The sequence below is a fragment of the Sander lucioperca genome, chromosome 6 (assembly GCF_008315115.2).
Source record: "Sander lucioperca isolate FBNREF2018 chromosome 6, SLUC_FBN_1.2, whole genome shotgun sequence".
Lineage (NCBI taxonomy): Eukaryota > Metazoa > Chordata > Actinopteri > Perciformes > Percidae > Sander > Sander lucioperca.
Window position 1 is genome coordinate 18,889,572 of NC_050178.1, and position 12,175 is coordinate 18,901,746.

At 39.7% G+C, this 12,175-nt stretch overlaps 1 protein-coding gene across 1 annotated transcript in view; it reads left to right on the plus strand.

Moving 5' to 3' along the window:
* The window catches only part of podxl2 (podocalyxin-like 2), a 34,072-nt gene extending 29,441 nt beyond the window's left edge, over positions 1-4,631 (plus strand). The window contains exons 10-13 of the mRNA XM_031277247.2: positions 554-615; positions 2,149-2,328; positions 3,235-3,396; positions 4,428-4,631. Of these exons, the coding sequence (XP_031133107.2) occupies positions 554-615; positions 2,149-2,328; positions 3,235-3,396; positions 4,428-4,487 (464 nt within the window). The 3' untranslated portion in view covers positions 4,488-4,631. The remainder of the gene's footprint in view (positions 1-553; positions 616-2,148; positions 2,329-3,234; positions 3,397-4,427) is intronic.
* Positions 4,632-12,175: the final 7,544 nt, after the last annotated feature.

Genomic DNA, 12,175 nt, shown 5'->3' on the forward strand with positions numbered 1-12,175 from the left:
ATAATTAGCCTGTGTCCATGTTATCTCCTTACATATACCTACGCTCTCCGTCTCTGCTAGATTGGGAATGATTGAGATTTCTCTTGGCACAGCTACCAGAAGACTTACAACTTTCAGACAGGTTGCTCACGGCACATTTACGTTGTCTCTCTCAGTTGGAGGCTGCGCAGTAATGCTCGGCGCTCACCGGAAAAGTGCTTCTAATGACCTTCACTGGTCTCCATCCAGAGCAACGGGATCTGTTGGTCCATTATATATACAGTCCATATATACAGTCTATGGAGACAACACTACCCTGTCGAAATTTGAGCACTACACAAGTGAGTACATAGTGTACACAGTGCACGGGTACTCACAGAATTAGAGACTCAAAAACAAGACATCAAGGGAATATTTGCTTCAGTACATAATAAAGAAATGGTTCTGACCTTAAATAGTGCTTTGATTGCTTCTTACCACACGCTCAAACACTTACAAATACACACAAAGACAGACATTGGTGTTGGCTTTTAGCACTGTGTTAACATTGTTCCACATGTGTTGTGTCTTCCAGGAGTGATTGCTGCCAAGGATGTGCTGGACATGCTGGGAGAGATCAGGAGAAGTTTGAATAAGGTACACTCTCCAAGAACGTCTCAAAATTCTTTATTATTGTATGCGTGTATCCAGATGTTGGTGTTACAACCTAAACGATTGTCACAACAAATGAAAGTAGAGATTAAAAGGTTTCTGCTCATATAAACACATTGTGATTTCTACTAGTTAATGCGGAATGTGGAATTTACAGCTTAATGAGAATATTGCCAAGTACAGTAGGTTTTCACATCAAGGAATTTCCCTTCGTATCTTGGTGCATACAAATAAACGTAAGGGGAAAGGAAAACCAACTAGGCCTATTACAAATGTCAGAAAATATAAAGTAGAAACATTAATGTTTGAAATAATTTTTACAATAAATTTACAAGAAAGGAGCGCGAAACAAAAGCAGCTTTTGGCCACAGCGGCTCTTCTGTGTGTACAGTGATTTGTTCTGAAAAAAAAAAGCCAAAAAGAGAGGACACCGCAGAATGTGGACAGGACCTCCTTTTCCACAGCCCAAGAGAACCGAGACCAGTTCATGTTCTTGTACCTCCCTGTATTCTTCTCCATGTTTACTATCTACCCAGTTTGCTGCTTCCTGTTTGGTGCTTGAGAGAGCGCACCTATTGGTTGATGACAATGTTCACATCATTGAACTTGCACTATTTGCAAGAGCCAATACTAAAAACGTAATATTAAACATTATTGATTTTATGGAAAATCAAGTACTACTTGTACAGGCGTGTGCTTTCTTACTTACTTACTTACTGCCCATTATGCCTGTTGGCATGTAGGGCAGCAACAAAGGATTTCCACTCTTGTCTGTTTTGGGCCAGAGCCCCAGGTGTGATGTAGGGTCTTCAGTTCTCCCTTCACCGTCCTGCGCCAGGTATTCTTGGGTCGGCCTCTTTTACGTTTGCCATCTGGTGTCCAGTGAAGGGCAGTTTGCGTGATGTTTTCTTGCTCTCTATGTATTACATGTCCAATCCATTTCCATCGCCTTCTCATAATGATGGTAGCCATGTTGTCATGTTTACACTGGCTGAGTAGAAGTTGATTAGAGATGGTGTTGGGCCAGAATATTGTCTTTATTTTACGTAGGCTTTTGGTGTGGAAGGTCAACAGTTTGTGGAGATCGCTTTCAGTTGTTCGCCAGCACTCAGAGCTGTATAGCAGGGTAGACAGGACACAGCTCTGGTACAGCCTCAGCTTGGTGTTGGTGCTGTACTGGGCAGACTTCCAGACGTTGTTTGGTCTCTGTAAGGTGTTTCGGGCCTTGCTGAGTCATCTTGTGATGTTGTTGCCTGCTCCTCCATCATGACTGACAATGCTGCCTAGGTAAGTGAAATGGTTGGTCATGGGTAGGTTTGTGTCTTTTATTTGTACTTGTGGGGGGGTTGTGATGTTTAGTATCTCTGTCTGCGTGTGCTTTCACTGCAATTTAAAAAAGATATGTTTGTATTCATATCGAGTTCAAACGACTGTGTGATTGTGTGTGTGTGTGTGTGTGTGTGTGTGTGTGTGTGTGTGTGTGTGTGTGTGTGTGTGTGTGTGTGTTTGCTTCATCAGGTGGGCATCCAGAACTACAGTTCGGCCAGCAGTTGCCAGTCTCGTCCCAGTCAAACACGCAGCGACTACGGCAAGCTGTTTGTGGTTCTGGTGATCATCGGCTCCGTCTGCATGGTCATCATCACATCTGGATTAATATACATCTGCTGGCAAAGACGACTGCCTGCAACCAAGACTACGGTTGGTAAACACCTGGTGGTGGAATAGTACGCAGTACATTTACTGAACTTAAGTACCATTTGTGTTATTAATCTGAATGTGCAAAGTACCTGAAGTTATACATTTCATAAAGTAGCAGAAAATGGTACTTCCAGTATATTTTGATGCGAATACTTTTGTACTTATATTTTGATAAGATATTTTGCTGATTTCAATCCAGCTCTGTGTCAGGGTAGTGTGGCCAGTGTGTTTTGATCAGTGGTGCCCAAATTCTTTCATATGAAGAGCCCAAATGTATCTGGATGGAAGGCCACAGCCCAAAAATAAACGTTGATGTTGAAGAATACCATAATTCTTGTAATTCTTTGTAGATACAACTTACGCGTGTCATTTAATAGGGAAGTTTAACAGCACTGTGCTTTATATTTCCGTAAAACTCAGATTAAGTACTTTGTACTTGTTAGCTGTACAAAATGGATGTTTCGTAGTCCATACGGTTAGGATGTTACAGCACTTTCAAAATAAGAGGGGAATAAGTATGAGCATGTGAAATGCCATGGCGGGCCAAAACAAAGGGAGCACGGGCCAAACTTGGCCGCGGGCCAGTGCACATGCTCAGAGCAACCGTCATCTGGCGGAATTCAGCAGACAGGAATTCTGGCGCACAACGTTCATCTGCACACGCTGCCTGCGCTGCCATGACACAGAGCTGGATTGAAATCAGCAAAATATCATGAATTTTTTTAATGTAGGACTTTTACTGGTATTTTTTCACTCTAGTATTGCTACTTTCCTTAAGTAAAACATCTGAATACTTCTTCCACCTCTGGTAAACATACACACTCCCATCATCCCCGTTATGTAACACTCACATAAAGCGTTTGTGCACCTTTATGTGAGTCTTCAGCCCTTTTTTTTACCTCGCAGTTCCGCAATGAAGAACTTCACTTTGTGGAGAACGGTTGCCACGATAACCCCATGCTGGACGTGACCAATGACAACCAGCCTGAGATGCAGGACAAGAAGCCGAGCACCAATGGGCTCGCGGCTGGAGGAGAAGGAGGCAGGGAGGAGGGCAGTCGCTGGCAGGTGATTGGATGACTCATTAAAGCTCCATTGTGTAATGTTTTGAGTTGATTCTTAGCAAAAAAACCTTTGTTCTTTCACAAATATGTGCTTATTCATGTGTAATTACTTCACCAACTAATGAAAAGTATTCTCGTAAGCGTAGAATCTGCCATTCAGAATCATTCAGAATACATACGAGCGAGTCACATTAGCCAAAGAGGGACATACCTCCGCCTTTCGCGCTGGCACCGTGACGAAGATGTGCCAGGGGAAGATTACTAGGGTTTGGTATCGTTTGAATTTTTACAATTCCGATGCCAAACCGATACATTTAAAACGATTCCGATTCCTAAACAGATTCTTGAAAAACTAAAATATGGCATTTTAAAAGTAGCCTACATTCACGGTAGCTAGCTAACTACAGTAGACTCTGTAGTAGACTACAGAGAAAGTGCGTCCTTTCGGAGCGACAGAGGGAAAATATTTCAGTCGACACATTAAGTGGAACTGAAATGAGGAACCGAAATTTGCGTTCTAATCTGGTCCGATTCCTACCGGTTGCGTAGTGGAACCGGGTTTCGGTATCCAACCCTAGAGATTACTTGATCTGCCGGCAGATTTGAAAGCCTGTTGAAGATGGAGGATAACGCTGATATTCACTAACATTAGTTTGCATTCGTTTGGGAACCTGATAGCTGATGTTAGCAATGAAATGGTACCAAAATAACGAAAACGTAAAACTATTATTACACTGGAAGGAACATTCACAGACAAAGTTGTACTCCGGCCACCGGAGGAGTTAAAACGCGCTCGGAATGGGAGGGGCTAGAAAGTAATATTCAGTTGGTTGTCATATACAATTTCAACGCTAGATGGGAGAAATTCTCACACAGTGTAGCTTTAAGTGGATGTATGAATGAGTAAATAAATGAATGAGTTCTGGATAAAGGTTGAAATGTTTAATGCTACACCGTCAGCTGTCTTGTTCTTTTGGGAAACTAATTATATTCTGCCCGGCAACAGCATGAAGCCTCTCATCCTTTTTTTTTTAGGTGTTTGTCAATCAAGCCGCCACTGAGGAGGAAGAAGAGGAGCAGGACACACATCTCTGATGGACGAAGAGAAAGAGGTGACGGGTCATGAAGGTCTTTGAGAGACAGATGATAAGTGAAACTGAGAGGAGAGAAGAAGAAGAAGATGACAGTAGAGAAAACAGAAGAGGAGGAAGAAGAGAACAAAGACAGAAGGGAGAGAAATGAAAACATAGTTGATGGGAGTTAAAAGGTATGAAGCCTGAGTAATAGATGTGTTGTCCGGTCAGAGTTGGATTGAGGCTCGGAGGAGGTGAGCAGGAGGAGTCACTGACATCTTCATAGATATCAGATGCTGGGGTTTATGATTCACGGTCTGTATGCTTCAAATATGAATTCATGGAATCCCAATAATCTTGCTGATCTCTTAATATTTCCACTCTTTGAACAAAGTTGGACTTCTGATTGGAAGAGTTGAGCATTTCATAGAGCTGCATATCCTGACTTGATGTTTGATAATGTCCCCATCTGGTAAGTGTGCCTTATACGTTTAGCTTCCTGCACTGTGCCTGCACAAGACAAATAAAACATGAATCTAGAAGAGGCACAGACCTCTCTCTAGGCTGAATGCACTATCTCGCAATGTTAACGTGAGTAAGAAAAATAATTTGTGTATCCACCTGTGATTCGTATCCACTCCAGAATGTAATGGCTTCTTCCTCGGCCCATGCTACACTCTTCCACCAAGTTTCCCAACAATCGGGCCAGTACAACAGCACACAGTACAACAAAGCGACGAACAAACGGAGCCAAAAACATAACTTCTTTGTCAGAGGTAACTAGCAACAAAATCGTACTGTAAAGCACTTTTTCCCACCTTTTACTATTTGAATGTAAAGTCTGAATTTAACATTGGGAGCGGTTGCCATTTTATTTCACATTTAGTCAAATTATTTGACAAAATAGCTCCTACTGGTTGCAGGAAACTAAAACTAAACTAAAATAATAGCAAACAATCCCCAGGCTGAAAGGAGGTGTAATACCTGAGAAGGCATTGTTTACTTTGATTACCAGTGATGGAATGTAACTTAGTACATTTACTTAAATATTCTACCTAGGTACAACTTTGTGGTACTTAAATTTTTCTGCTACTTTATACTTCTTACTCCACTACATTTCTCTGAAAGCTATAATTACTGTACAAATTAATATTTTACAAACAAAACATGACAAATAATGCTGTATTATTGATGAAACTACCCAACAGTATGTAAAGTAGTATTTCCACCATCTAAAAAAATATTTACGCATTAATGCATCTTAATGAATAATCCAATAACATAACACTTTCACTGGCCCGTTTTCTTTGTATAACAAGTTACTACAATTACTTTTGATACTTGAAAGTACATTTTTCTACCAATACTCCTTAACTTTCACTTAAGTACTATTTTGAATGTAAGATTTGACTTCTAATGGGGCACCCGGACAGCTCAGTTGGTAGAGAGGGCACCCATATATAGAGGTTTACTCCTCGGCGCAGTGGGCCCGGGTTCGACTCCGCCCTGCGGCCCTTTGCTGCATGTCATCCCCCCTCTCTCTCCCCTTTCATTGCTTCTGCTGTCCTGTCAATAAAGGCCTAAAAATGCCCCCCAAAAAAACTTATAATTTTAGATTTTACTTCTAATGGAGTATTTTGACAGTGTAGTATTGTTCATTGTACTTAAGTAAAAGATGTGAATACTTCTTCCACCACTGTTGATTACAATACAGTAAGCCTTGTTGGTAAAAGCCACAGCCAAGTATGGCTGACAGCAGCAAGACATTCATGAAGTCTAATCAAGATTGTACTGAAAGGTTCCACAGCTTCAGAGATGTTCATTGGTTCCACCCCGATGTCTGACTCCAGAGACAACAGCGACTCCTCCTAGCGACTCCTCCAAATCACCCAACGGGAAGAAAAAGCCTGTAGCAACTTTGAAGGGAAGGTTTTGGCACTTTATTGATTCCTCTAGGAAATGGCGACTATCATCATTGAAATGCTGCATCATGTTAAATGTATTACATATACAGTGACTGAAATCTCTCTATTTTACTTATAGGAATGGTTGTAACTGATGTTTACTGTTCACTCTACAACCATGTCATATGATTGCTATACTTAGCCTAATATGCTCTTTTTTTAGAATAGCATTGGAATGGCTGCTGTACGCTCCGGGCTAACTCTTGAAGCGATGACACATGGGCAACATTTAGAGGTCTAAAGCATGAAAAAAAATAACTAGTTACAGTGTTGAAGTCGAGTCGAACCTCGAGTCTAAGTCGAGCCCCAAGTCTTTAATGTTTTAATGGTAAATGTTTTAAGTCTAAACCACTACGGTCATGTCTAAACCACTACGGTCATGTCTGAATCACTACGGTCATGTCAGCCTTACTACGATCACGTCCCAGTCACATTCAAGTCACTGCAATCATGTCCGAGTCACTTCAGTTATGTCCATGATCATGCCAGAGTCCCTACGGTCATGTCCGAGTCACTATGATTATGTCTGAATCACATTCAAGTCACCCAATCATTTCTGAGACCCAAGTCTGGATCAATCCAGTCATGTCCAAGTCAGTAGACAGTCACAGTCGAGTCAATGCAATCATGTCCCGAGTCACTGCAGTGACTGACTTGCCAATGTCTGACTGGTTACGGTTCTGATCAAGTTAGTACGGACATGTCCGAATCACTTCAGTCATGTCCGAGTCACTACATTAATGTCTGAATCAATACAGTCATGTCCGAGTCGCATTTAAATCACTATGGTCATGTCGACACATTCATGTCTGAGTCACTTCAGTCATGTCATAGTCATTGCGATCATGTCCGAGTTACTATGATGCCTCCTACGGTCAGTCCGGGTCACGTCTGAGCCATTGCGATCATGTCCGAGTTACTAATATCACGTCAGAGTCACCGTGGTCATAACTGACTAACCAACATTTAAATCGTAAGTCGTCAGAAGTGGGACTTGTACTGGACTTGAAAAGTTCAGGGCGCCATTAATAAAATACTGGCTAGTTACCAAACAGCACATAGACTACTGTAATATCAGATGGGCAGAAATCATTTGAGCTGTTTCTGTCGGATTCTTAATAAGACGACTCAAGTTACTATTCAGTTAACTGGAATGGAGATAGACAATTGCTATCGGATGTTCAACATTGTGATTTTGTTTTTTTTATGATGATTTTGTTCCTGCAGTTGTCAGTCTCTCCATTCCTGTTACAGGTAGTATTGCCCATCTGCGTTTCATCAAGATGTTGCCTGTGTTTCAGCTCTTTTACTCTGAATTTCTCGATGTAACAATACTATATATGGCTTCACTATAAACTGCGCTGATCGATATGCACTATGTCAGCTAAGCAGGATTTATGGAGCGTTTAGGACATGCAGGAACTGACAACCGTCCATCCTGAATGACTCCCTGCATTGTAGAGTATGTGTTTCTAACAGCATGAGATACAGGCAGCGCAACTAGCCCTCCTGTCCTCGACTGGAAGACAGAATAGGTGAGCATGTAGCTTATGGCACTGCAGCGAGTAACAATGTAAGAAAACATACAGCTTCTGTTGCTTTTATTTGCTGAAAGGTCAAGTTAGAGAGTTTTTCGGAGACTCATTTTGTTGCTTTTTGTTGTCCAAAATCAACTGAACGCTATCTTCTCTTCAGAATGTGACAGTAGCCTCATGTGTGTTTGAATTTGTTAGCGTACTAGTGCAAGTCAAATTCAGTTGTGGTTAGGGTCAGGGTTAGCAAAAAAAAAAACAAGTGACCCTTTGTTTGTATAAAGATAATAAAGTTAGTTTCCTGGCAACATTTTTAACCAGTTTCTGTCGAACATTTTGTTGAGGTTTTATTCATTCATCCCAGGTCAGTCATTCCTGTTATGCAGCAACATTTCTATCCCTATGAATTACTTTCTCATATTTTCTTTAAAATATGTAATTTTATTTCTTTTTTTACTGACCTTTTTTGTGGTACGTGCTTGATTTTACCGTGTCCCTAGTGCAAGGTTATCAACTTCTACAAGGCAAGGCAAATGTATTTATACATATACTGTACGTACCCAAAGGCAGCTCAAAGTGCTTTACAGATTACACAGGTAATGGCACAAGAAAGAAATTATAAAAAGCAATAAAAGTACACAGAATAAAACAATAGGAGAAATACTGTACAACAAACAAATAACGGCCCACAGAATAAAAACAATAATACAAACTAACAAATGTGATTTAAAAGAAAATGAATAAAAAGCAATGGTAAACAAGTAGGTATTTAGCTTGGATTTGAAAGTAGTCAGCATTGTGTCAAGTCTCAACTCTTCATTTGAGCAGCATAGAAGCTAACGGCTGCTTGGCCACGTTTAGTTTGGACTCTGGGAGCAGCCAGAAATCCAGACGCTGCTGACCTGAGAGGTCTGCGAGGTTTGTACTGGCTGGCTTGAGTATCTTAAAAAATAAACCTTTAAGTCAGTACAAGCAATACAATTTTGATGTTGATTCTGTGAGAAACTGGTGATCTGAGAACTGTATGCCAAGCCTTTTTGGCCCCTGATGGCAGCAGCATTCTGGATCAGCTGGAGCTGTCTTAAGCAGACCTGTGAACAGTCCATTGCAGCAATCCAGCCCACCAGAGATAAAAGCATGTGCAAGTTTCTCTAGATTGTGTTTTCTGACAGTTAAAAACATATCTACATATACACATATACATACATATCTATATAACGCAAAAAAAAAAAGGGAAAGCCATCCTTTTTTTCTACCAAAAGTTATGAGGCTGAAATGTTGCTGCCTAACAGGAATGACCCAGGTGTTTATTACTGTTACTTTATAATGTATGTCTTGTTTTTGTATGTCTATTTATATGCATTTTGATCAAGTTCTGTCTCAGTCTTTTGGTTGTCTGTGTAATAAGTTAAATGTGTAAAATAAAGTTTGGAGAGTGTGATGTTATTTTCATTTATTGCTCCCGCAACCCTAAACAATCTGGATATTTGAGTCTAGAAAATAAATGGATGGGTGATTTTGTGCGTTTGGCCTCGTCTTTTAGTGGACTAAAAAATTAATGCATGAGTAGTAATGATCTAATCATATAATATATACTAGTATTACAGCAACGGGACAATTTTCTGCTGTGAGAACTTTAACTTTTAATACTTTAAGTACATTTTCCTGATTATACTTACCTTTTCAATGCAGGACTTTGACTTGTAACAGAGCATTTTTACAGTGCGGTATTAGTACTTTGAAAGGATCTGAATACTTTCTCTACCACTGTTGGATAAACCCTAAGGTGAAGTTAAATGGAAAAGGAGTTTTAGGATTTGTTTTAAATGGAAAAACCTGCTATTTATCTGTTTTGAGGTTCTTAAAGCTTTAGTGTGTAACTTTTTTATATTATTGAACGCCGGTTGTTACATTCAAGCCATTGCCAAATGAGTTGCTACAAAGCTAATTAAGACTATCAGCTCCACACAACTCTCTCTGTATTTCTCAGTATGGCTATGTTCAGAACATGGTGTCGTCTGGTGACTTTCGCACGCAGAAACTCTAGTGAAGCTAACTACCTCTTCTGAAGAGTCCATCTTGTTTTTTTTAATCCTCCGTGTCCTCCATGGCTACCAGCAACTGAGTGGAGGAGGGGTGGTGCGCGATCACAGAAGGCTTGTATCATGTGGACGTACCGACAGTGTTGTTGTCATTACTTAGAATTCCTCATGGGGGCGACAGAAACTACGCACTATAGCGTTAACATTAATAGAATTTTAAGTCTGAGTGTATCAGTAAATGTTTAATTTATTCAACCTCAAATCCTGACTGATGTTTTTTAATCAATTTACCATGTACCTCTGCAGTATACTTCTGTATCTGTTCCTGTGTGTCTGTTGATTCACTGATTACATATATATAATCCTCATGCAATTCCAATGAAGCACCTTTCCATACAAATTATACATGTATGTGCTAGACCATTTACGACATATTGCCAGGTACCATGATCTATTTTTAGTTAGGTTCTAGTAATATGTTGTGCATTTGTGACTTGGCTGCTGTAATTACCCATGAAGATTGAAAAAATTCTTTATTCAGTTGTCTTCAGGCATCATGTGTGCAGAGCCAAAGCAAAAAAACTGACACATCCAAGTTCAAACCTCTTACATGTAGTTTGACATTGTTTTTCCATCAAGTCAATTGTATAACCTGTGTGATTTCACATTTGGTCTGAATAATATTCATACATAGGCTACTTAGGCTAGATCACAAGATAATTTTCACTCCATGTTAGGCCCTAGTTATTCTCAAGCAACTCACGTGAAGTGCAAATCACCTTAAATTAGTTAAAAATATTTAAATGATGGTACCTGGGTAATATGTCGTAAATGGTGCAGGTCTAGCACATACTTGTACAATTTGCATGGACAGGTGCTTCATTGGAATTTTACATGAGGCTTTAATATAATCAGTGAATCAATATAGTACAGATACTGAGAAGTATACTGCAGAGGTACATGGTAAATTGATTAAAAACATCAGTCAGTAAATTCAACATTTACTGATGCGCTTTTTACTCGAGTTCCTGCGCACAAAAGTCGCAGGAAGCCACAATCTTCTGAACACAGCCATACTGAGAAATAAAGAGAGTTGTGTGGAGCTGATAGTGTTAATTAACTTTGTAGCAACTCATCTGGCAAAGGCTTGAATGTAACGGACGTTCATTTATATCAAAAAGTTACACACTAAAGCTTTAAGAAAACCACAACAGATGAATAGCAGGTTTTCCCATTCAATACAAATCCTAAAACTCCTGTTTTTGCTCCAGCATTATGCAACTACTAAAGAAAAATAATTTATATTACTGCGTCCTCAAATGGGGGCCCCTGATGGCTTCATACTGTACACCCAGAAGATGATATGGGAAGTAAAACCATCAGGTGGCAAAGTAATTTCTTGGATATCTTGGATTTCTTCTTCCAGTTAAAACACATACTGTATGTCTATACAAGATTTTACAGGAACATAATATGCAGAATGACTTATTTCTTTTCTTGTTTGTTGGCAGTGTTTTCTGATTTATGGAGTGATACAAATAAATTTTAAACCGTTGACTGATATGTCAAAATGATAAGATTTCAGGAAACTTGTAACAAAAATAATGAACAGGGGAACTTTAATGGTATTAGTTAATTTTTTTCCCAATTCACCTGTAGTGGCTCCCCTTCATCTTAATTCAGTGTCCATGGGTCCTTTGAGCTTTTGCTAATGCTTGTTAGCTAGATACAAGCTAAAAGTGCATTTACAAAAATGATAATATTTTAGATATTGGTATTGGGAGGTCAGAAGCAAAATCACTAATTCATCATGAAATAATGACACATTGGCAGGAAATCTATGGAGGCTAGAGATTATTATAACATTCAAAAGTCTGTCAGAGTGAAAAGTTGAAGAGTTACATGTAAGAAGATGCAGTTATTCTAGGTTAAGATTAGGGCATACAGGACCCAATGCTCCTTCATATATGATGAGAAAGGCAGTGCTAGATAAATGTGAGACTTGTAACTGCAAGGGAACTGTTGAACATGAAGATAGAAAGATGTCTTTCTTTTCTTGGAAGACAGGGTGGTAGATTTGGGAAAGGTATCAAAGGACTGTTAGAGACAAACCATCGTAGCCTACAGTCTACACAGTCTGGGGGCGAAACAAGTACATGCTAAAAGTATTTT